Source organism: Anarhichas minor, unplaced genomic scaffold (assembly GCF_050575085.1).
Source record: "Anarhichas minor isolate MPS153535 unplaced genomic scaffold, ASM5057508v1 ptg000041l, whole genome shotgun sequence".
In the NCBI taxonomy this organism is placed as follows: Eukaryota; Metazoa; Chordata; class Actinopteri; order Perciformes; family Anarhichadidae; genus Anarhichas; species Anarhichas minor.
The window spans coordinates 657633-682569 of record NW_027466487.1 but is presented as its reverse complement, the minus strand read 5'-3'; the positions used below and the strand labels follow the sequence as shown (position 1 = coordinate 682569).

Genomic DNA, 24937 nt, shown 5'->3' with positions numbered 1-24937 from the left:
TTTTCAATGTAGCCTATGTATTATATTTTTTAGAAAATGTCTGATAAACATACAATATTAAAGTCAATTTAGTGCCTGGAAAACACAAAGGCACTTTTAAGGTAGGATGTATCTGTTATAACTGCAAGATGTACAGGAAGCTCAAAAACACCGTATGTTCACATACATCTTCCTCAAATGCTTCTAGTTTTAGGAGATCATAGGTTCACAGGCGGAAGAGATTGTCAGCTGTTTGACCTGTGTGTCTGCAGGAAGCTTGACAATACAAGTGTCACGTGGCAGCGCTAATCCTAAATTCCCTCGCGCCCGGCTGCCACCGTTCTCTGCAGAGCTGTGCCCCAGCCGAGGGTCCGAGTCAATCTCGAATCGGTAGCGATATCCCTCCAGGACATCCCGACATGCGTCTCTCATTTCAATGATCCACTTCTTCATACCTTTGCGATTCAGGTAGAGCACAAAGAGAAAGACCATGCCCACAAACCCCAGCACCAGCCCGAGGAAGACATAGGATGTCTGCAGGGTGAGGTCAGCAACCTCTGCTTGGACTGGATCAACACATCCAATGGCATGGACGCCGAGCCCTCGCAGCTGGGTGTCACTAAGCCCTCCTGGTGAGGCGCACCTTACAGCATCCACGTCCACCTGAGCTCTCGATTCGTTCAGCCAGGCCACAAAATGACTGATCTCGCAGGAGCAGGTGTAAGGGTTGTCCCCAAGAAGGATTCTGATGTTCCCAAGCTTCTCCAGCTCTTGTAGAGCATCAGCCCCGAATGTACTGAAGACGTTGCGCGTAAGGTCCAGCAGCTCCAGGCGGTTCATACCAGAGAAGGTTCCGCCGTAGACAGCCACCAGAGAGTTGTTGGCGAGGAAGAGCTGCTGCAGGTCGGGAAGGTGGGAGAACATCCCAGGGGGCAGCAGGGCGAGGTGGTTCCCAGAGAGGTCGAGGCGGAGGAGCCCCCTGAGATCACCCCAGCGCAGAGCCGTGGCGAGGTCAGTCAGGGCGGTGAAGTTGTGCAGCGAGCGGCTCAGGTTGAGCTCCTGAAGGGGACCACCAGGTATGCTGAGAGCTTCGGGGTGAATGAGGGCCAGTTGGTTCTCACTGAGGTCCAGGAAGCGCAGGTTGATGAGGGCAGAGAAGCTGTGGGACGCCATCTCTGTAATCCTGTGAAGATGACGAACACTGTAACATCTGTCCTGAGACATTTAGCAGTACTTCCATGCTTGGACACAACTCACTGTAGTACTGCCAGATTAAACAAATAAAAAAAAACATTCAGAGAAATTTACATTATTTGGGGTATTTATTAGATACACATAAAGAAAGTTTGTCATATTATCCAAATATGGCTCAATATACATGAATGAAACAAAAAAACAAACATTGACATTCTCACCTATTATTGCTTAAAATGATGTTGGTGACATTCTCCATATCTGTAAAGTAATCAGGTCCAATCTGGTGTATATTATTTCCCGTGATGATGACAGTCTTAGCATACCCTGGAATACTTTGTGGCACTGTGAGCAGATCCTTAGAAACACATTTTACTGTGCGAGTGACAGCAAAACACTGGCAGCCAAAAGGACACTCCAAGCACTGGTACGGTGCACAGAGAAGGACTCCCAAAAACACCCGGACAGCGAAAAGACACATCTCTAAATTATACTCAATTCAACATTCAGATTAAAATGACAGCAGAAAAAAAGCAAACTCACTCAATGTGAAGTAACAAGTCAAATTTTAAACAGAGCTTTTCTTATTACTAACTAAGCAATAGCTGCAGAGGCGACAAAGAGAGCTCCAGCATGAAACCCCTCCTCATCTGCTCCTCTCTGGAAATAAAGGTTCCCGTAAATTGATGGTAGTTCATATCACGCAGAGTCTGCTGGATGAAAAAGTTACGTGGTTCCCTTAAAGGTGCAGAGGACGATTAGGGCATCCACAGTCTGTGACCTACACCAGTCTGCCAGGGGAGACTTCAGCTTTATAGCACAGCCACCAATAAGGTTACAGAAACAGAAATATCAAACTGATACAATAACTAATAATACTCTTTTGGGTACATAGCATCAAAAACAAACCGGTGAAATAAATAATACATAATGTAATGTAGTATTGTTCATAATTAGAGGTTTAGTAACATTCCAACATTGGGATTCACAGTTACAACGCATTTAAATACTGACTGGAGAGAAACAAATGATGCACAGAAAACACTGCACATGTTTGTCTTTATACACCAGAGTAGAGAGGATTGAATGAAGGAGGGCATTTTTCACGTGCGTCCTACATCATTTCTATCTTTGGTAGCGGCTCATATCTCGTGGACGAATAATTGATGAATACTTTCAGCATTAAGATATCTTGATCCATTCGGTAGTGATTAATTACTGAAATGTACATCAGCCAGCGCGGAAACACATTCATCACTGCTATTCTTGGAAAAAACAGTACATCTCTGGATTCAACAGTATTGCTCCACTGTGGCGTAATACTCGTATAATTCTTAATAAGCAAAACAGAAGCACAGAATCCACTGTGTGAAAATCAGTGATGGTGAATTTTGAAGCTTATTCACCATTAAAACATCATTTTGATTTCAAAACTGAACAAGGGTTTGTCCTTAAATGCCCTCCCTACATCACCAACACACAACAAAGTCCTTCATTTGTAATGTTCTGTACAAATACACGTCAACAGACAATAATAATATATAGAGTATAACCAAAGTCTATGAGTCATCCCGTTGAACTTCTCGCTCCACTACTGGAGGTTGAATGTTAGGATGAACGTGCCGAGGACTCCGCAGAGCATGAAGAAGGGCAGCCAGGTCTTGAGGAACGCAGCCCAGCTGGAGGATACAGAGAGGGGAACATGTTAGGAGTAATCATTAACACCACAGACCAGGACATGTGAGGTGTGTTGGAGTATCACATGGTCCAATCTCTTTACTCCCCGAGGCCCACAGCTCCTCTCTCTCCACCCGTGAATGCACCCCAGCCTGCGTCCTACTGTCCTTTCCACCCAGCCGGTGCAGGGAGTCCCACCGGTGAGGTGACCTTCAGCGGTGGAGCGCCGCTGTCAGTGATGAATTACACGACTCCCCTTCTGTTTAAAAGACTGCTGGGAGTGTATGTGCAGAGGCAGCACAAACAGCGGAGTCTCAATGTGGGTCAGAGGAGAATAATGAGGGGTTCTCAAAGCCATATGTCTCTTAATGCTCACTAGCATCCAGCATCAGAGCAATGTAAAACCAATGTGTACATGTTAGTGATCAAGATGCTTCAGGTGTGTTTGGCCCAGAACTGTTCGGCAAACCATATTTTCCCTCTACGACTGCTTCTTCTCTCTTCTTTGTGTATACGTCACCTTCTGCATGTCTGTCTGTCCTGGAAGAGGAACCCTAACCGTGTCGCTATCTTTCCACACTAAAATGTCCCCATCCAAAGAGAAGAGCCCACTATCATGCGTGAACAGAGAGACAGATTAAATATATGCTCTATGAGATGCTAACCTGGAAGTGTGTCTGGGTTCTATATGTCAACAGTTCTTCACGGTATTACAAATACTTACTTCACATGTTTTCCACGAATAAGAGACAGCGCGCACAGGTTCATCATGTTCCAAGACGTGCTGTTGTCGTAGTGCATAAGGTTGAGGGCCATGGCAACGTGGGAATGGCAGTTATCTAAGCACAGATTGTGCTTCAACAAAACAGAAAAGAAGTCATTATTACAATATGACTAATAATGCAGAAATACGTGCGTCAACCGTGCTAAATATCGTCTTACCGGCCTACATTTGTACTCCTCAGAGGCGTCATGCACTGCTTTGTCCCATGTAGCAGCACCATTGCTACAAACTTTGTCCACATCAAGCTTCCAATACCTGCAATATTATTCACTTAACTGTGTGATGAGGTGTAAATTACAATTATTACACAATATATTAATCAATACTTACTTTGTTGGTTTACCAAAGCCCATGTTGTCTTCCTGAAAAAAAAAAACACATTTTGAGTTATTCAATAAATCATACATCTATGCTTGAAGTTATTGTGGAATTCAGCCATGGCTGCAACTCCCATTCATTAACAATTCAGCAGCTTTACTCTGCACGTCAGCATGACATCTCAGATTAAAGGTTCTCTCATCTCTCGCCTGATACATATCGTAGGTAATAATTGCATATCATTTAAGTTTTTAAAAACAGCAACAAAACAAAAAAAACAATACTCACCGAGACAAAGTATGATCCTGCAAAATCTCGTATGATTCCAGAAGAGGTGCATATACCCATGTGACCGATGAAGGGCAGCACCCACCTGCAGGATGCAACCAACAGACAGCAATGCATCGATATCCCTTTATTGTGAATCACAATACACATACAATACATTACATTCAATGCAGTCATTTACTGAAAGGAAATAGATAACATGAGGTTCAACCAGCGGCTAACATAAACCTGCTTCACTTCATTTGACGTTAGCAAAAATAACAACAATGCTGTAACATCCCACGCTAAGCCTGCAAGAATAACACGTGTTAGCTTCTTACGATAAAATAGGAATAGGCGTCCAGACAATGCAGTACGGGTAGCGGCTGTCTTTCTTGTCGCCTTTCAAGAAGTCTCCGTGGTAGTTCATCATGATCTCGGTCTCGTCCACCTCCGCCATCACTGCCTGGAGAGTGACACGAGACGGCAGTGACGCGGAGCCGGCGCCAGGCGGCGTGGGAGCGGCAGCGGCCAGTCGAAGCCTCCGCAGCAGAACCAGCTGTCGGTCCGTGAACGCAACACCAACCGTCGGTCCGTGAACGCAACACGGTTTATTTGTGCGCATGCAGTACTTGTTTACCATGTGAGCAGGTTTAAGAAGTACAGCGAGGTTTTAAGCATTTCTAATTAGGCTATTTGTTGTATGATTATTCATAAAGACATATGAACTGCGCCAAGGACAAGAGCAATGAGTTATTACTGCAAGGAACAAAGTATACAATGGCTACTTTATAGTGTTGAATGTGTTCATGTGTTGCTTTTGGCTCGGTCGGCCATGAGCTTTATCACTGTAACCACCACTACTACCAAAGCTGGGTCACCTTATTGCTGCGCAGTATATGGGGCAGAAGATGCACTCCTAACTACTCATGGACTGTCCTCATATTTGTTGCCCAATAGTCAGCAAAAGCAGGGAGCAGAGCAGACACTGATGAAGGAGCAGGGTATTAGAGAGTCTCACCTACAGTACATCTCTCCAGCCTAGTTAATAATGCGTCAGTACTGCTGTATCTGTTGTGTAACTGTTACACATAAAAGGACAAACAATTAATCATTTGTATGATCATTTCAAGAAAAAGAAAAGTAAGACAATACAGGCACGGTGTTCAATAATTTTATTCTTTACTTTGTTTGCAACAAAAGGTTATCATAAGATTCCTCAAAGAAAAACAACTCAAATGAATGAGCAAAGTAAAACACATGGAAGCCGAGTGTTGCATGTGGTTGAGGACCCTTTACATAGTCTTGACCCTATTTTGGGGCAAAGAAGACCCAATGAACTGTTCTCTGAGCAACAGATAGATGGCTCTGTGTCCTTTTGTGCCTAAACCTATAGGCAGAGAAGCCTCATGCAAGCAGGACTCAACACCTGACTGCAGCAGAGGACTATTGCTAGAGCCACGCAGCTAGCTAGCTAGCCACGAAAAATTTAAAATAAATTTGCCAAACAACATTTGCAATTAATAGGACTTTATTTATAACAAAAAAAATGTATTAGAAAGTTGTTTTTTTCTCTTTTCTTTTATTTTTTTAAACAAATGTTTTCTCTTTAGATATCTTGATGACCTTGTCAACAATCTATTGTAGTAAAACCTTTTGGCTAAAAGGAGTACAGAATGGCAAAAGTATGTTTCAAGGAAACAAAGAAAGCAGACATTAATCCTTGGCCATTGAAATGACAACCTTTGGCAGAAGAAACCACTTGTTCTTTCTGACAGATATAAACTAAATCCGGCTTATAAATACATTTCACTGGAGCAACAATTAATTCTAGGCTTCCTGTGAACAAAACTCCGAAACATAAACACTGAAAACATGACAGAGTCTAACTCAGAATTAATGACTCGGGGGTGTGCAGCCTTTCTGATGTGAGCGGGCCCTAAGACTCTGAGCTCCGACTGTACAGCTGACAGGAGATGCGACAAAGCACTGTCTTCTAGTCTGTGATCCGATCCTCCGTGGACGACGCTGCGACTGTGTGGCCACACCCACCTGAAAACAGGTCGTCCGAGCGCAGGCGTGTTTGTGCATCTCTCCAACGTAAACCTGAGGAGGCATAAGTGCTGAACTCCTCCTCCTTCGTGAGAAACTGGGGAGTGACGTGGAAGGTGCTCTCCTCAAAAGGTGCCCCCCCCCCCCCCCCTGTGGAGGGAGAGGCTGAGGTTGGTGCTTTGAAGGGGGCGAGATGGGTGTCTTCTCCACCCTCCATGAATTCTTCTCCCCAAAGTGGTCTCCACCAGTCCTCTCTTTGGACAGGGGAGGGCGATGCATAGTGCAGAGATGTGACATGGCATTCACTCAATGTTTCTGTCAGATTGGGGAGGGGGGTGGGGGGGTGGGGGAAATAAAGATTCAAACGGGAGCTGGGAGAGAGCTTCGCTTCCTACATCCATGCTCTAGAATGGCGGACAGTTTGCTTAGCTTGGGCGACACTGCACTTGTCCCTCTGAGCTGTCTTCGTCATCCGAGCCATCCGGGCCGACGCCACGCAGGCCTGTGATGCGATAGCCCATGTTGAGCAGCATCACCTCCAGGGGATCGGCGTTCATGCGCCGCTGGTTCGCCTGAGCAGCGCTCTCCATGTCCGCCACCACTCGCCCGTTCTCAGTCTCCGTCTGTGTCATAGAGCGCAGTAGAGGGGAGGAGAAAGTGTCACGGTAAGAAAGGGAGACAGAATCAGCTGTAATGGTAAATGGTGATTTTGGAATTATGTAATGAAATCATGACACACACACACGGTTGTGCCCCAGGTTTTGTCAAAATGCATTTATGAATCCGTTTCAGTTGTTTACCTCTGGTCTTGGGTTCCACAATCGAACCACAGGGTCGATACCACTCGTAGCCAGGAAGCAGTAGTTGGGGTGGGGCTGCAGGCAGTTGACTATGGACTCATCCCCCTGCAGGATCCTCACCAGATTGGTGGTCTCCTTTTCCCAGATGAAGAAGGAGCCGTCGTCTGAGCCGCTGACAATGTACTGGCCTTTGCTGTAGAGAAAGAGAAACCACACAAACTTGCCTGACGAGCCATGTTCATGGGACATGTCGTCGTAATCACATTTGGAAAAACAAAACCTGGTCTCTACAGTTTCCTAGAGACTATATTTATGAATGGAAGCTACTTTTCACTGGAAGCTTTACTGGTCTCTGTCTTTAGCTACAGAGCTGGTGACCTAGTGAGATCTACTGACCTTCCAAAGAAGTTGGCCTCTTTGATGTCGGTGGTGGTGTTGCAGTGACCACAGTATCTGTGCTTGTAGTCAAAGCTGCGCTCTCTCAGCACCAACTCATCTTCAGGGATGGACTCCTTACGATTGAAGGAGTGGAATCGAATGGAGCTGTTGGCCTTCTTATCTTCTGCTGGTGAGGGCGTAAAGAAAATAAATCAGACTTATTACCACAAAGTCGAGTTACTTTTACAAATAAACAAAAGCTTTCTGTTACTCTTGATATGCAAAAAAACTAACAACAAATCAGCCGAGCACCAGTTCACTCTTTTCTACCTGTTTCCGTCTTGGTGAAGAGAGCCGCCTTGATATCTTTATCCAAAGAATCACAGGCACTACTCTGCGCCTGCTCTGGAAACTTTCCTTTGAAATCATCGAGACACTCGAGAGCTTCAGACACATACTTCAGCTCGAACAGACAACGTGCCAGCCTGAAATGAGCCTTCAGATGACCAGGGTTTAGAGTCAGAGCCTTCAGGCAGTCCCTAAGGGCGTCATAATGGTCTCCGTCCCTGCGAATCGCACACGTCAACAAACACTTGATAACTGCTTTTGATAACGGCGTTCAGAAGGTGATCATCTCCGTGTAGTGATGCAAAGAGGCTTACCACTTGCGTTTCATGTATGCTGCTGCCCGGTTCCCGTACAGCATGGCGTTGCAGCTGGCCTGATGAATGCCTAAACTGTACAGCTGGATAGCCTGCGTCCACTGCTGACGTGCAAATGCATCATTAGCTTGTTGCTTTATCGTCTCCAAGTGAGCGGGGAGCTCAGTAGAACTAAAAAGAAACGGAGAGCAGAGGAAACATAACTCAAGTGTGTGCATGCTCAGACCATCAAACACCCAATCGATGTAGAAAAAACGATCACTGACAGGGTGAACAGACAAACCTCGAACGCATCTTGCTTCCGGCAATTCGAATATGGCTGGTTGGCAAGAAAATTCCGTTTGAGACGCCATTGGTTGTCTTTCCGTTCTGTACGTCTGCTAAGGAAGCCAAAGTTTTCAGAAACCACAAACACGTCTAGAGATACGGTACTTTGTGTATCTTTATGAGGCACCATTCAAGATCTGCTGTGAATGTATAACGCACAGACCTACCTGTTGATGACTGGCACTTTTTGGGAAGTAAGAAGGTGTATGGCTTCTGTTTAAATGTCAAGTCAAACAGATACACCTAGAAGAACCATAAAGATAAACAAATGTTTAAACGCTGAAGCGGAAATAAATAACTCCTCTCACCACTGCTTGTTTGTTCTGAGAAGCATCACCTGTTCCCCGCCCATGTTAACTAGTAGCTCAGTGCCGTCGGGGCTGAAGGTGACGTAGGTGGCCACCAGAACCCTCAGGCGATTATTGTAGTCTGGGAGTTTCACGGGCAGGTGCCCTGGAGCATTGAAGCATGAACAGAACGTAATGTTATACAACCACATCCTGCAGAGTCGCTTTCAAACTGACCATTTCCTCATGTCATCGCTATATAATTAGAATACAAATGTATTTATCACACCTGCAACATAATACTGCCCAGCTCCGTCTGGGATGGGCTTCTCCCTTTCACAGAACGTGTGCACAGCTGCTGATGTGCTCTGATTTACAGATTTTCTGTGCAACGAAAAAAACAAAAACGTGGTTAAACCCAGTTGTGTGCATGTGCATGTCAACACCTGGAATGGGGAATTTGCCACATTTGAGTTGTTGTTGAATACTTATTACCATAGAATGACATCAGACACTTGACCAACCTGTAGTTGTTAATCATCCTGATGTCATAAAGGCGAACAAAAGGCCCGTTGGCTCCCACCGCCATGTAGTTGTTGTCCCGTGGGTTGACCGCCAGACACTTGGCCTCAACCAGCTGACCGCAGAACTCCGTCAGGTCAATCAGCACCTCCGAGCGCTTACTGCTCTCCCTCAAGTCATATTGTCTGCAGTAAACAAGGAGAAAGTAAACACTTTACCTGGAGCTAAATTAGGCACGGGATATCTTTGTGACTTTTGTTAAAAAAACACAACGCGGTGGTTTCATTCTGACCTGATGATGCCATCCTCCGCAGCACTCCAGAAGGTGTTGGGCCACATGGGCGCTGTGGCAATGCGTTTCACTCTGTTTGTATGATCAGAAAACATATGGATGGTTTCCTTCACACTCAGGTCGTGCACGTGGACCTTTGTGTCGGCCGCACCCGTTATCAAAATTCTGTCCCCCGAGTGAGGGAGGAACTGTACGGGCAAACAAAAAAAACACGAGAATGAATTGATAAGCACAGACAAAATGTTTCACAACGGCTTGAACGGCTTCAACATAGTCGAACGTGTACAAAGACGGCTTTCAATCAAACAACAAGACACTCATTAAATGGCCAACAGTGCCACCTATTGTAGAGGACGTTCATTTGTATTATAGGGAGATATTGTTGATGACTAAAGAAAGAGTAGGGTGAAGCTGAGCAATGTGTCTTACCAGCAGAGAACTTTAGCACATTACTTCCAGATACATTTGAATCGCATCATGACTAGATGATCTATGTGTATGGAAATGAAGCCAACTTTCCCTCTTCCCATTCAATACAGCAATCTTTCAATCAGCCCCCGCTTACCTTTACAGAGAATATATTTGCTGCATGACCCGTGTGCATAGTTGTAAGCTTCTTGTGTCTGAATGGATCCCAGATGATGGCATGTTGATCATCTGAGCCCGAGGCCAGTAAACTGAAAAGAAAAAAAAAAAATCACCAGAACAAGTCAAGCTACATTTGATTAGACTCTTTATTACTAATGCCATTTAAAATCGTACACTGTGAAGCATGTTAGGATGTGCAACAGAGACCTCACTGTATACTCTTACTACCTGTAGACCTCGGGACGAGCCTTTAGGTCTAATACAACAGGAAATGTATGAGCTGAATCCATTGCTGGCTGTCTTTTTCTTCAAAAAAGAAGTGTCAAGTGTGAGGCAATAACTAACTGCTTAAAGAGCATTTTTTGGGAGGAATACCAATCCCATAACAGAGTAGTGAGTGAGACATGGTGGTGCATACTCATTTTATTTAGGCCTACACCTCAGCCATAATAGGCCTTCGTGGTATATACAGTGTGTACCTAATACTTTATAGATATGTAATAGACCTAACGATAAAACTATAGTTGTATAATGTTGTAAAGCAGCCAGTGATCCGAGGTTAGAGACTATAATTGTACTTAAGGTGCAATTTACAAGACTTACTCTCCTTGTTCATTCCATTCCAAACAGTTCACACAGCCAGTATGGCCCTGTTGAGACAGACAGTATAAACTGTGAGTTATGATAATGCACAGACACATTGATCACACACACACACACACACACACACACACACACACACACACACACACACACACTTGCTGTCACACTGACCTGAAGCTCAGCCTCCAGTCCAAGTCTTTTGATGAAAGGGTCAGTCACATGATAGGACCTTTGGAAGGCGGCTGCTCTCTTGTCCTGAAGACACGAGCCAAAGTCTCCGTCAGTGCATAAGAAATTATCCACACAAAAAATGTAAACAATAATTTTGGTCGAGGAGTCTTTTTTCAGGTTAGCCCAACCTCGATCACTTCTGTATCTGAGAGACAAATTGTAAGTTCGTCACAACATGTTCTGCCATTTGTTTACTCACTCGGATCTGCCTGTGCAGGATGTCTCTGGTGATGTTGACAGTAGTCATGGTGGCCACACCACAGAACATAAATCAGGGTCTGGATGTTCCAGGGGGTCTGAGCTCAGATGACATTTACTCTATTTCCCCCCGAGAATAAGCTGAAGATATCTTGAAAACATGAAGAGATGATAAGGTTAACTAACACAGGAAGGACAGTGATTTTACGTTACGTTAATGTCAGTTATAGAGCAAAGGTAAAGACAAGGTGGTGAACAATTTGAATTATACACTCATTCTGGGTTATTTAAATACAGGCTCAACACAAGCATGTCACATAAGGTTAGCTGGACCACAGACCACAAACACAGTGGGGTCTTCTCCCGTCAACGAACACCTACAAGGCGAGTTCATAAGCTAATGTTAGCTTTGCATCTCTGTCAGTATTATAATTGGCTGATTGTTTCGCAAAATACTGACAATTATTTACCGTTAAGGCGCTTTTAGCCTGCACGGATCGTGAGCTACCTATGCAGCAGGGCCTTGGAGACCTGTCGCTGCCGTTAGCGTGTTTGCGTTATACCTTGCTAGCTAAACAAAACGTCCACTTCATGAAACGTTCACATTTGCAACGCTTTAATTGCAATTCACGACTGCTAAAGCAATCTCACCGCTCTCCTTGAACTCATAAGGCTCCGGTCAAGAAATGTCCATTTAATCGACTTGATAAATCGCACTGTATGTGAGTTTGTTGACAGGATAATACCTTCTCTGACATGAGCACAACCCTCATCGCACTGCATATCACGCAACTTTGCTACGTGAGCTAAAACAGATCAACCATTTCCGGTCCGTGTGTACTTCAGAATAAAAGCCGCTACAAACTAAGGCATATATTAACGATTTATACAAAAGCACAGAAGGCAAACAAAAGCAATTAAGCTACAACAACTACACGGTCTAGAAAGGATTTTATATGATAATCAATTATAATGACTTTTGAACAAAAATGTGTAAAAGCAAGTAATTAAGCACCAGACTTGATGGATAAATAATATATTTACATTTTATCAGAGCTTGGGGGATTAAACATCAAGGTGAATACTGAACACAAAAGAGAAATCTCTAAAATGACTCATATTTCTTCATCACAGCCTACACCAGCTCTCTTTACTTTGTTATTTTCAATAAAGGCCGGGGCTCAAACACATGATGTTCACACATGTTCCAAGGTGTGCCTTTCAGCATCAATGAGGCAAACATCTTGGACTGCTATTTATCACTTTATGTGTCCTGGGTTAAGTATATATGTGGTAGAGATTCAGCAGACAGCAGTACAGAAAGTCCTCCAAAAAAGTGTGCTCTCACACCAATCATAGGGCGTTACAACAAAGTTGTTATAATTACACATCAGGCAGCACCCTTTTTGCAAGCAAAATGCATTGCATTAGTCTTAGTTAATTGTTGTGCATAACATATCATGATACAAAGAAAGGACGGAATTAAACAGATGCTGCAAGTAGTTGTAATTCTTCCACTGTAAATAAAAAAAACTAAGTGTTAAGTGTTTCAAACGTTATCATCAATGACCCAACCTCCTACAACAAACGGATGTCAGCATTTGTGGTTATATTCGTTCATCCAGAGTTGTTGTGTTTGGTGTGAACTTCAATTCAAGCGAAAAGCAGAAGTGTCTAAATTATGGGTAGATAATTATGCTAATGATAAATAGGAAATGTGTATTTCCGGTTGTATTTTATGTTGGATATTGTTATTATATTGCTATTTTACGAATATGGCACGTGCGCAATAAAAAGTACATATTTTGCATTCAACCATTGTATTTACGACACTTTGAACCCTTTCGAAAGTCTTATTTTCTAGGATCTTCCAGCCAACTCAACAACTCTTTGTTAGGTTCGTTCGTTTTGTGCATCTGTAGTGGTTTGTGGTTTTAAGGCAGAATAAAACTAGAATCTCTTTAGCTGCATCAGCAGCAATATTTCAAGAAGAGTCTTGCGAAAACTGCTACCCGAGTGTTGGCTGTGGTCGGTAAATGTAATGTAATGAGTCAGACACCGTGCAGGCAGGAAATCCGCAAACGGTTCCTCAGACAACATAAAGCGTCGCGTCTCAACGGGCGGCGCGGTGACATGAAACAAGCGGCCGTTGTGTCTCTGATGGGATCCGTTCAGTTGGCGGAGGAACAACAGCAGCAGCGGATGGTACAGATTCGGTTTCCAGCCTCAAACCGAGATTTGTTACCGCATTCTGTATTTATGTGAAACAAAAGGTAAAGTAGCGTTTAACTCCGCGGCTACGGCTAAGTTAGCTTAGCTGCAGTAGTGTAAGCACGGAGGCTAACAAGATACTTGTAACGTTAATGTTCACTCGAGCAACGTTGTGTTAGCTGCCGGCTAACTGTTAGCTTGTTAGACGGAAACGGATTTGTCATGGGTTAATAACTAAGATGGGTAACGGTGCAGCGCAGTACAATTAAATGTAATGTTATGTCGATTAAATCACAAAGAAGTTTACGATTTAAAGCAGCCTAGACCTAGGTAGCTACGATTGGTGCATTTAGCGCGTATCATAACATTTTAATAAATGTAATTTAGCAATTAGTTGCGTTTAGCTAGCTGATAGCTTGCCTTGGCAGTCATTTCCTTTATAAGTTACCGTCAGCTAGTTAAGAGGATTAGTACACAGCCAGGCTGCCTCTCAAACAGCTTGTCGGCATCAGCTCTTATCCTATATTTACACATAATGTACAACTTCCTGTGGCCTCTTGGGATCTAACGTTACATGTTTGTGTAACACATTATGTAACGTTACAGCATGTGCTCATGTTGTTATTTTTGTTGCTACCCAGAACAGAGAGAGAGAGAGAGAGAGAGAGAGAGAGAGAGAGATGAGGGGCAGATGGGTTTGATAGGTGAGCAGATCAGTCGATGGCTAACTGCTGTTGTGTCCAAGGCTAATACGGACGTTCAGTTCATAATATACATTATGCAACAAAGGAGCCTTTTCTCCAAGGACATCTCAACAGTCCCAGTCACCAGCTTCTGTCTCTGTTTTCTCAGATGACTGAATCTCAAGAATAGGTTGTCAGAGATTTGCTTTACTCACCTACATCAAGATATTCCAAGAGTTCAGCTAGTGATACTTTTGTCAAGTAGATTATGTACTGCAAACTTAAACAATCGTCTTGTCAATGTATCTGTACTGTAATATAATGTATTTGTTTCCTCATCTCAATCAGGTGACATTGTCTTGTATGGAATGACAACCTCACACAGATATATTGAATCAAAACCAGCCGGTACGTTGACACTCTGCAGTCAAAATGTATTCCGTATGTCAGTCCAGCGTGTGTTGATTTACTCCTCTGTTTCCATCGTCTTGTCTTACAAATAAACATCAGCTCGGTTTGCTGACATGGAGTGGCAGACACCAGCTGTGTCAGAGAAGTTTCAAAGCCGCTTTGGCCACCGGCCGGGAACGGCGGACAGCGGGGACACCGGTCTTGGCACCTCGGCATCTGACAGCACAGAAGGTGATCACTTTGACTTGTTCTTCCCCTCCCTGCAGCATGTGTTGTGTAACGTTGTTCTGGAGACTGTGTCAGTGGAGACCTAGTTTGTGCCATGCATGATAAAACCATGCATGGCCCGCAGACTCAACCACAACCCCTCATTTGTGCTGAGGCTGAAAAGACTCTCTTCAAGTTTGTGTTGGTGATCCACTATAGTTGCTCGGGAGATTTTCGGAGGTTGATTAAAGTCCCAGCCATAAATGCTCCAAAGCTCTGCTGCAATACTCTGGAGTTATAGGCAATTAGGAGGATGGGGTGTTGGGATGACAGGACTGGACGGCTAAATGGAAACTGGACCTTGCCTGTGGTGTGAAATGTCCCATCTAGTCAACAAGTTTTTTGTTTTTTTAAATATTGATTTTAAATGGGAATGTCTCCCCAGAGAGAATTTAAAATCTCACTGGAGATGGGGCGTACCTGTGTTTGTACTATAATACATATGTACAATGTGTGGAAACAACAACACGCAGTATTGGAGAGGTTCCATGTAATAACTGGCCAGCTGGGGTGGATGGTCCCTTGTGCAACAGCAATCACAAACTGAAAAAACATCTTCAGTACATCAACACTGTAGGGTTTGAACTTCACAAAGCTGGTATTTATTCTGCCAGTTGGAAACTATTCATAACAACTGCTAACAGGTCAAAGGTTTATTTTTATCAAGTTACATCTGTGTGTTGGCTTCCCCGAGGATGCAATGGAACATTTAACGCATACTGTCTTTTGCCAATTGTTAAACATTGTGGTGGAGATTATAATGGTATGGTTAAAATCTCCTTGGTGTCAGTAGTACCCAAAATCACTCTGAATACTTGTGTAACAGCAAAGGTGTATATATATATATGTATGGGTCCATTACTTCACTTTTGTGCCAGTGTAAACAGGAAGTAGATTTGTTCTTTGTTACAGAATGAGTATTATAGTACTCTGAAATAATAAAAGGTCGGGCTTGATACTTAAGAACTTCCTCTATATACGGTACTTAAACAGACAAAAGTTTTATTTTTCAAACTTAGTTACCAGGCTGCAGGTCTTGCTCTATCTCCTTCTCAGACACACATCAAAATTACTTTAAAATGCTAACGTACAAATCCAAGTTTACTCAATTATGGGTCAATAAATTTGGTCACTCGTTTCCTCTCGGTTTTGTTGTCGTCTGTTCTCTCACTCGTAGCTCTGCCGGTGGCTGAAGTCTCTGTCGCACTGGAGAGCATTCATGCTTTTGTTCGTTTACAGTTTCTTTGTGAACTTCACAATAGTTGTGCAGAACAAACTAAGTATTGATAAGAGAAGGAAAGTCCTCCGTTCTGTGTACATCGCCCTCTTAAAAGAAGCCAACCGTGACTTCAAATGTCCGCTCCATAGGGCTGATGGTGCCGCTGGACACGCCGCTCTCTAATCGCGGCAATAAAGGCTTGCTTCTTCCTCATGTCGGCAGTAATGAAATTATAAAAACGGAAACGTAGTAGAGTGGATGTAGCCTAAACCTGTAAAGGGACGGTGTAGAGAACAGCTTGTCAGTTGACCCATTCCTAGGAGGGTGGAAGCAGCAGACAGAATTGTCCACTCAAACTCGGTGGAGTGGGCAGATTCAAAGGTCTGGAGCCAAGCAAGGTTGAAGCATCATCGGAGCAAATCGTGGGTCGGATCCTTATTAAATTCTAAACATCCATCAATTGTCAGGTGTGCATGCTTTTTCTAATCCTGCACGTTTACGTGATGTGTTCTTTGGATACTTTACATTTATAGCTGTTTACTTCACCTGCCTTGTTTATTTACTGTTAAGCAGGCGTCTGGCGCTTGTACAGCTTCGTCCTGACGCTTGAGCCGACAGCCGTGCCTAGCAACATGACAATTAGCCCCACATTTAGCCACAATAATGACCTGTTGCACATAATGCCGTATATAGCATACTTGGGCCGTATATAGCATACTTGGGACGTAAATCAAGCAGCTTTACAAGTTGTTTGTATAAATAAGAAGGCTCTTTGTTTGTTTTTGTTTTAGTTGCAGGGTATTTACAGCTGCAGGCTAATGGCAAGAATGTCTGTTCAGCAAATGTTCTTCTTACCGAATGGTTTCGACTTGTTCTAGCCGGTCCTGATGAATCAGTGGAGACTGGAGGCTTTTTTTTAATATGTGAAGTTTTACCTTTCGTGAAAACTCGATCTTGTTTTCATAATATTTTTCCCTCTTTACTTATTATTTTCTTCTGTGGTTGCGAAGAACTTCTAGTTCATTAAAGTTGTGGTTTGGGCAGGAAAAACGTGCCCCACTAGGTTATTGACTTTGGATGTACACGTGTGTGTGATGTTACAGTGGGAGGAGGCAAGGTGCTTAAATAAGCGGCACCCACAGATCACTCTGTAACATGAGAGAGGGGGGGGCTATAAATACCCCTAACCTTTCCTGTGTGCGCTTGTTTGTGTGTTTTGCTCACAACTCGGTACGGGCTGGTTCGGCTGTTGGAGGACAATACACCTTTTGGGCAGGTGCCGCCTGCTGCGACGCCGTCAGTCTTTGGCTTTTAGAGGTCGATTCGGTATCGTCCAGAAATGCACAGGACGGACTTTGGTTTTGATTTCAAGCATTCTTCAGCTGAGCTCACCGCGGTTGAGCTGTAGAAAACATGCCGCAGCCAATAACACGCTTGTTGCGTCCGAGTGAATGCAAGGTTTCCAGACTTCAACCGGTCTCTCGGGTTTGTAATGCAGTTCAAATCTGAGTTATGTAACTTTTGATGGTGTTGGGGCTTGTGGAGATGTTAGCTGTGTCTCTAAAGTTGAATGAAGACAGTTAACAGTTAACATTTTTGTGCATGCTTAATGGAGGGGATTGGGTGCATACTCTGAAGTCTTCTCTTTGTATGTTGTTGAGGGAGTTTATGCTACTTAAAAAGTTCTATTGCAAGAGTAGACATTGGATTATAATTGTTTTACATGTAAACTCGGATATGGCAACTAACACGAGCTTTTCAATGCTATATAGCAACATATGTTTAAGTTAATCATGTGATACAGAGCTTTAGTTTAAGTCTATTATAAGCCTATTCCCTGGGTCCAGTCACTCGGAGCCAGTTCATTCTTTCAGTGGTGACACCTCATCATTAAAGTAGGCCACCCATAAACCGGCTGCATCTACTTTACATCACCGACTGAGAATAGAGGAACTAGCCCGCAGTAGTGTTCCAGATATTCTGCATTTCATTTAACACGGTCTGTCTGTGGATTGAGAAATGAGGGATTATCTCTTAATGTGATTTCCAATGACTCCTTCTTCTTTCAAGATTTTTGCAGTTCCAGCAGTAGCAGCAGCCCCCCTTTCCAGCCCATCCGCAGTCAGATCCCCATACCCACTGCACATGTCATGCCATCCACGGCCGGAGCCCCGGCCTCTAAGCCTCCGTACTCGGTCCAGGAGGACTCCCTGTCCTCTGGCTCCAGAACCTCCACTTCAAAGTCTTCCTCTCTCTCCAAATCGGCATCTTCGCCCAACCTGGACGCTCAGGCCGTCGTGGGAGGCGATCACGTGGGGCCAAAGCCAGACTGCCTGAGCCGGTACCTCAGCCTCGTCAATGGACTGGACCACTCGCTGTTCCCCTCGGATCACACGCGCATGGACGAGTGCCAGAGGTTTGACACTCCCGCCGTGGAGCCTACGCTAAATCAGTCGGCCCTGTTGGGGGGGCTGTGCCCCGACGTCAGACTCCGATTACAGACGACCGGGATTAGAGACGCCCCCGACTGTGTGTCTGAGGCCTACAGAGGAGGCATGGAGCACAGCTATAAGGTTCTGCCTGAAGCCAGGCCGGCAGAGGCCTCTAACCAGAGGGGCGGTCTGCCCGGTGCGGCCGGATCCGCCGGAGTTTACGCAAACCCTCTCAGCCTGCAGACACAGGCTCTGCTGAGGGAGCACGCCGGCTCCAAAGGTTACGAGCCACTGCGGCAGGACAGATGTGGTGACCTGTCCAGCTGGCAGCAACAACAGCAACATAAGCAGCAACTGGAGAGTTTACGCATGCAAGTGGAACAAATGCAGGTAAGCATTTATCCTACGAAGACAATAGTGTATACTACACCAGGGGTAATGTAGAGGGGGTTTATTTTTATGTGTTTCATAACTTTCTCTGCTCTTTTTGGATCATAGTATCGAGTGTCACTTTTTACTGCTGCTGGGGGGCAAAACAAACTTGATGTTCTCTGAGGAAAACACTGTGATAATGTAAAGGCCATTGGAGTAGACATGTAGGGGAGTCGATTGTTTGTTGACATTGAAATCGTAAATATAGTTTCTGACACATGTATATTGGAAAAATAACGTTCCATTAAATAACGCCCGGAGCCATACAGACAGCTTGTCTTATTCTATGGCAGGACTTGTCCAGTCAATAAGCAGCATCACAGTAACAAAGGAACGCATGGTGTGTTGTCAGGTTTATTTTATTACGTGTTTAATTTAGGGAATCCTTTGCTTAATCAACACTAGACAGCTTGTCCCAGCTTCCCTCTGCAGCTTGTAAAAAGCTCTCGTAATGGTAACATTTCTTTGCACAACAGCTCTTTAACGTTGCAGCAGTGTTGCCCCACGACCTGCTGACCGAGGGCCACTCTGGAGTGACTTCCTCGTTCTGTGTGCTGACGCATTCACTTTATCACTTTAACGCAATTTTAAAAAACTTTTTACGTATTTTGAAATACTGAGACTGGGCAGAATATTCAAACCTGAAATCCGATTCATGGAGGTTTTAATGGAATGAAGAAATTGTGGAACTTCTTGCAGGTTTAAGTCATGATGATCTTTCCACCAGAGCAGAGCTTTACGTATTTCTAGAGTTGTGTGTGTCAACACCTGTACTACATGCACTATACACTATCTATACTGTGCCGAGATAAGGTGTCAACAGCACACACACGCAGTACATTTCTAAAGCTTTGCGTCTCATCAGCGCTCCGTGTTTTCTCCACACGATGCAGCTCTAACAGTCGCATGCTGTTTGTCCTTTTGTTCCAGCTCATGAGCTCTGGAGTGGGCCAGTACCCGTCGCTGTACTCGACGCCCGCTCACTCAGAGTCTGGCAAGTGGGACGCTCTGGTCAAAGCCAGTGAGAGTCTGCTGAAGGAGAAGGAGCTCATCATTGAGAGGCAAGTGTTTTTAGATGATTCCACTGCTCATGTGGGGACATTCTGGGGCTATCTGATAATAATGACATTTTTGATACACTTCATTTTGATTTGATACTGTGAAATTGCGCAATTGAGTCCGTTTAAAGGATTTAATATGGTGGGAGAGAAATTTAGTGTTTGAATATTAGTTTGTCCGCTAAAGCCAGGGGCTATACGGTGCTTTTAAACATTGTTTTTCCGCCATATTGATGACTTTATTGTTTTTTTCTTGCGTTGGCGATGGTTGGACCTGGTCGTGATGCAGACAAAAGCAGCACATGACCCAGATGGAGCAGCGCCTGAGAGAAAGCGAGCTGCAGGTCCATGGAGCCCTGCTGGGTCGAGGAACCTCTTACGGGGATATGTGTATGCTGAGGCTACAGGTTAGTGACGGCACAAACCCCCTGTGTCACACCGCCATCATCCCGACAAACTATTTTACCCTCAAGAGCCTCAGAAACCTAACTGTTGCACTGCGGCTTCACAGGAGGCCCAGAGGGAGAACGTCTTCCTGAGGGCCCAGTTTACTGAGCGCACCGACTGCGTTGTCCTGGAGAAAGTGGAGGCGGAGCGCAGACTCGGGGCGGTTGAGGCCGAGACGCGCCGACTAACCGACAGCCTGAAGGAGACCTGCGAGAGACATGCGGAGGAGATGAGGAAACAGGAAGAGAGGGTTTGTGTGCTTGCCTAACAGATCTTCCTAACATGCAGTGTTGCAAGCGAGCGACCACAAAGCAACATGAAGGGAATAAATGTCACGAAGGTGTTTTTAAAATGGCAAAATCTGTTTCTCTCTATTTTAAACTGCTTATAAGGCTCTGTACTTTGTTAATGTTGTAACGCTGTAACATTCTGGTTCATATTCTGCCACAAAAGTACCAAACAGCCGATATTTTAGGACAACATAGCAAAACGCTTCACTCCCCACATGATCTGAGATGCTATTGATAAATAGATGAATAGATGTTCACATACTCATTTTCTTAGAGAAAGAACAAAGAAAGGAGCTGAAGTGGCTTCCTTTAGGCCAACATGTGACTGTTTGGAGCAACAGTTTGTCACATGTTCTCCCCTTGAGTTATGAATGGGTTCAACATCGATTACTTGTTATTACAGCGTCCCGCTTACCGCTTTTGCCTCTTTGTGCAGATCCGCAGTCGAGACAAGCACATCAACAACCTGAAGAAGAAGTGTCAAAAAGAGACGGAGCTGAAGAGAGAGAACCAGCAGCGTATTGAGACTCTGGAGCGCTACCTGGCTGACCTGCCCACCTTGGAGGATTACCAGAGTCAGAACAAGCAGGTCAGGACTTTTCTGCTTAAGTGTCATCCGTTCTTACTGGGCCGAGTTGTGCAAATCATTAAACCTGGACATGTGTTTGTGTTTTTTGTTTGTCAGCTTGTGGAGGCTGAACAGCAGGCAGCTCAGCTACAAGAGAGGGTACGAGAGTTAGAGGTTTGTCTGGAGACAACGCGCTCACAACTACGAGAAAAAGACACACAGCTGGACGATCAGAAACGCAGGGAGAGGGACCTGCTGACCACCATCACCGAGTATGCACACACACACACACACACACACACACACACACACACACACACATATACATATACAGTCCGACAGCAGTGCACCGTCCTCTCAGTGGGCATGTTAATTCAAGCGGTAATAACAGTGTTTTTATTTTGGTCTTCATCAGTATGCAGCAGCGGGTACAGCAGGGCCTGGAGGATGGAGCCAGACTGCCTTCCCTGGATATGGAGAAGCTCAGAGGAGAGAACAATATGTTGAGAGAGGAGCAGCAGAGACTCAAAAAGGTCCGTCAGTAGGGGCCGTTCACAAATCCATTGTTATCAATGTAGACGTGCGTTAGGCCCAAAAGTGAGAGCGATTTTGTCTGAGATGAAAATAGTTCCATGTCATGTGACAAGGAACAACAATCACAACGGGCAGATATCTTTCTACCGTAAACATTGGTCAATGGTAAATATATGTAGGGGACGTTCATCATTTTAGTACAGAGCTACCCAGAGCTTTACGATCCGTCCCACACACTCTTCTACTTGCTTCACCCTTTCCAAAAAGTGTCCTTTTCTAGTTGGTCCCGGGGATCCATTTGTCAATAATGTCATCGTGTTCCTTCTTGCATCACCTGTACAGACCTGTCTAGCAGCCCCAAAATACCACAAATACAACCAGTGAATTAGTTTCTGATTCTTCTCTTTGCAGGTCATTGAGAAGCAGCACAGAATGATGGAACAGCTTGGCTCCCAGATCCAGGTGTTTATCTCTAAAGGACTTGAGTGGTTCCTGTTCAGTTTATAGTCTCCATAGTCGATCTCTTAACATTTGTGATGTCTTTAATCGTCGGTGTCTGCAGACTTTGGAGGAGCAGATATCCCAGGAGGAGAGCAGCTCTCAGGCTGTCAGAGAAGACGTGTTGGCCAAAGAGCAGAATGTGTTGGAGCTCCACACAGCCATGAAGGAGGTGAGACAACAGACTGATTCAAAAACAGAAGCTCCCGTGTGTTGGTACGGTAGGCAGGAGAGCCGGTGAGTCCTTAATGACACTGTCCCCGGATAACGTTGTCCCTGATTGCTGCGTTTCAGCTGTCTGCCCAGAACCAGGAACTGATGGAGCAGAATCTGACCCTGCAGGAGAAAATGAGCGATCCAGAGGAGAGGGGCACCGACCAGGCGTCCTCTGCCCTGCAGCCCGCCGGGACTCGTCTCACCCAGGGGCTTCATGTAGAGATCGCGTCCTGCCTCAGTGACCTGCGCTCGCTGTGCAGCATTCTGACCCAGAGGGCTCAGGGACAAGATCCCAACCTCTCCCTGCTGCTCGGCCTCACATGTAAGCACTGCTTAAATTGAACTTTTCCAACGTGATGATTTTGTTTTAGTCAGTGTTGTGAAATATTGAATTGTACAACATGAATCAGTCATGTTTTTTTTTCCCAGCGCCTCCACCAGTGGCAGGGCAGGACGAGGACTGGATGAGTCCAGAGGTGCTGCAGAAGAAGCTGGTCGAAGCTCAACAACTCCGTCGGGATGTCGAGGAACTACGCAACGTAATACTGGACCGGTACGCGCAGGACATGGGAGAAAACTGCATTACCCAGTAGCCTTGCCAGCCAGGTGACGTAGGAAAACTTGCATCCGCCCCCGCTGCACCTCTGAAGCGTCTAAAACGGGCTCGTCTTTGATGACCGGTTACTGAATGTCAGAATGACTTAAAATGAGGACAGAGGAAAGCCCAAATGGTTTAGCTTCTACTTCTCTCGACTGACTGTACGTTGATTTTCCAGCCTGCCTGTAGCTCAGCACCCCCCCCCCCCCCCCCCCCCTCCCCTGGTGAGTTCATCTATTTCAGTCCAAGGGCTAACGGAAAATAACTTACCTCTAATACTTGATCCTTAAGCGTTGTGCGTGTGTTTTATTTTGTACCAATGATGACATGAATACTGTCAGTAACCAAACAGTCTTATACGTTTGTTCCACTCTCGTGGATAACCATTTGTGTAGAAGTCCCGACGAATATAATTTATTTAAATCTGAATTTCCTTCTCGAGGGAGATTATCCAAGAAGTGGTTGACAATCAACTGGAACTTTTTTTCTTTTTTTTTTTTAAACCTGTGCTTTTAACTGAATCCACAAGTAGATGTTACTAATGTACCATTATTTAAAATGGTGAAGACTTGTAACAGAAGACTCTGCTGTGCAGTATAAGACTTGATACTGAAGGGGTTAATACCAAATCAGCTTCTCACACCAACGGGCCTACAACAGTTTGATTACCAAAGAAACTCTGGTCGACGCAGCGAGTCTGTGAGTGTTTGTGAACGCTTCTTTCTCTCTGCTGCGGGCCTCGTTCTGAATGAACACCAACATGTGCCTTTTTCTGTCACGTTTGCAACCGCGATGCTAGTTCATGTCAAGACGAACCACAAAGGGCTGCAGCTGACTCTTCCAATACGACCTTTTGTCTCAGCGTGTTAACCAGCGGGATAGTCCATACATTCCCTGACTCTGAATGTAGCAGATAAACCTTTGGCCGGAGGCCCCTACACTGTTTTTGTTCCCGGTAGATAAACAAAGTTAAAACTTGTCGAATCTGCTCCGTGTAGATGAATATATAACGTTACGGCTTACTGTACATTTCAGGTTGATAATGGCTGACTCGCATTTTGACAGAGTGGTTAAAGTGTTTGATAACTGTGTGACTGACAAACAGTATTAATCTTCAGTATTATTTATTTTCTATTGTTCGCATTGACAACTCTGTGAAAGCCTCCTAATGTGTCGCTGTAATAATATGCTTAAAAATGTTTGAGCTAACTTGTGTTGCGGTCCCATGAAGTGGCTTTTAGATTGTAAGTTCTTCCCGTGCTTTGATGTTTCATGTTGGACTCGATGTTGGGCCCGATGAGTGTAAAGATTGTCATCAGTCATTGAGGGAGGAACATGTTTTAATCCAATGTGATGGTGGTGGGAGGGGCTGGCTGGATCAGCCCTGAATCACATTGTACTGGATGGAGTTTTAAGCCATTTTAAATGAAGAAGAAAAAAAAAGGTGACACTTTACAGGTAGAGAAAGGGATTTTAATATAAATATATGCAACAACACACCCAGGGACAGACGAGCCATTTTTCATTTCATGGGACCTTTTTTTTTTTTTTTAACGTGAGTAGCACAAGATGTATCTTTGGAAAGTCGGGCTCCGCATGCCTTAACATCTCAAATGTTTTGCAAAAGGGAAAAATATGTTTATATTTTCATACTTTTGTCCTTGTTTGTATTTGCATATTTTAGAAATAAAGATTTTCAACATTTAGTTTTGTTTTGAATTGAACTTGATTTTAATTTAGATATTTAAATACAGTATTTCCATTCCTCCTGCAATAAGGGATCTTATTAGAGACCCAGTGAGACGGAAATCAGAGCTTCTAGCATCTGTACTGTGAGTGTTCCCCAGTGGAACAGAATGTTTGAGCGGTGTAAAGTTTCATGAGGGATTTAAATCAAATCCTTTTGATTTGTCT

At 44.5% G+C, this 24937-nt stretch overlaps 4 protein-coding genes across 8 annotated transcripts; 1 reads left to right on the top strand and 3 right to left on the bottom strand.

Annotated features, from left to right (window-relative positions):
• Nucleotides 1-189: 189 nt before the first annotated feature.
• On the bottom strand, nucleotides 190-1663 carry LOC142969657 (trophoblast glycoprotein-like). Its single transcript, XM_076109661.1, has 2 exons — nucleotides 1395-1663; nucleotides 190-1162 (listed from the first exon to the last, which is right to left on the bottom strand). Exons 1-2 carry the CDS (start codon nucleotides 1652-1654, stop codon nucleotides 190-192), a joined length of 1233 nt encoding a protein of 410 aa, XP_075965776.1. The 5' UTR covers nucleotides 1655-1663.
• Nucleotides 1664-2731: 1068 nt separating this feature from the next.
• Nucleotides 2732-4691, bottom strand: LOC142969414 (transmembrane protein 222-like). Its single transcript, XM_076109293.1, has 6 exons — nucleotides 4561-4691; nucleotides 4241-4325; nucleotides 3965-3996; nucleotides 3793-3889; nucleotides 3575-3705; nucleotides 2732-2852 (listed from the first exon to the last, which is right to left on the bottom strand). The coding sequence occupies exons 1-6, from the start codon at nucleotides 4677-4679 to the stop codon at nucleotides 2765-2767; spliced, it is 552 nt and encodes a 183-aa protein (XP_075965408.1). The 5' UTR covers nucleotides 4680-4691; the 3' UTR covers nucleotides 2732-2764.
• Nucleotides 4692-5377: 686 nt separating this feature from the next.
• wdtc1 (WD and tetratricopeptide repeats 1) lies at nucleotides 5378-11958 on the bottom strand. 5 transcript variants are annotated; one of them, XM_076109140.1, is made up of 16 exons: nucleotides 11906-11958; nucleotides 11161-11310; nucleotides 10902-10985; nucleotides 10731-10777; nucleotides 10105-10216; nucleotides 9540-9727; nucleotides 9250-9432; nucleotides 9015-9109; nucleotides 8776-8891; nucleotides 8606-8681; nucleotides 8395-8491; nucleotides 8112-8282; nucleotides 7780-8015; nucleotides 7468-7636; nucleotides 7072-7264; nucleotides 5378-6894 (listed from the first exon to the last, which is right to left on the bottom strand). In XM_076109140.1, the coding sequence occupies exons 2-16, from the start codon at nucleotides 11227-11229 to the stop codon at nucleotides 6697-6699; spliced, it is 2034 nt and encodes a 677-aa protein (XP_075965255.1). In that variant the 5' UTR covers nucleotides 11230-11310; nucleotides 11906-11958; the 3' UTR covers nucleotides 5378-6696. The 5 variants fall into 5 exon arrangements, with proteins under 5 accessions (XP_075965255.1, XP_075965254.1, XP_075965257.1 ...); XM_076109139.1 differs by having other exon boundaries at nucleotides 11811-11952; XM_076109142.1 differs by having other exon boundaries at nucleotides 7468-7633; nucleotides 11811-11952.
• Nucleotides 11959-13300: 1342 nt separating this feature from the next.
• On the top strand, nucleotides 13301-24729 carry cep85 (centrosomal protein 85). Its single transcript, XM_076109197.1, has 14 exons — nucleotides 13301-13432; nucleotides 14402-14461; nucleotides 14564-14695; nucleotides 18021-18772; nucleotides 19745-19875; nucleotides 20162-20279; nucleotides 20384-20569; nucleotides 21046-21198; nucleotides 21295-21449; nucleotides 21593-21710; nucleotides 22123-22173; nucleotides 22274-22381; nucleotides 22504-22747; nucleotides 22855-24729. Exons 2-14 carry the CDS (start codon nucleotides 14422-14424, stop codon nucleotides 23016-23018), a joined length of 2352 nt encoding a protein of 783 aa, XP_075965312.1. The 5' UTR covers nucleotides 13301-13432; nucleotides 14402-14421; the 3' UTR covers nucleotides 23019-24729.
• The last annotated feature ends 208 nt before the right edge of the window (nucleotides 24730-24937 follow it).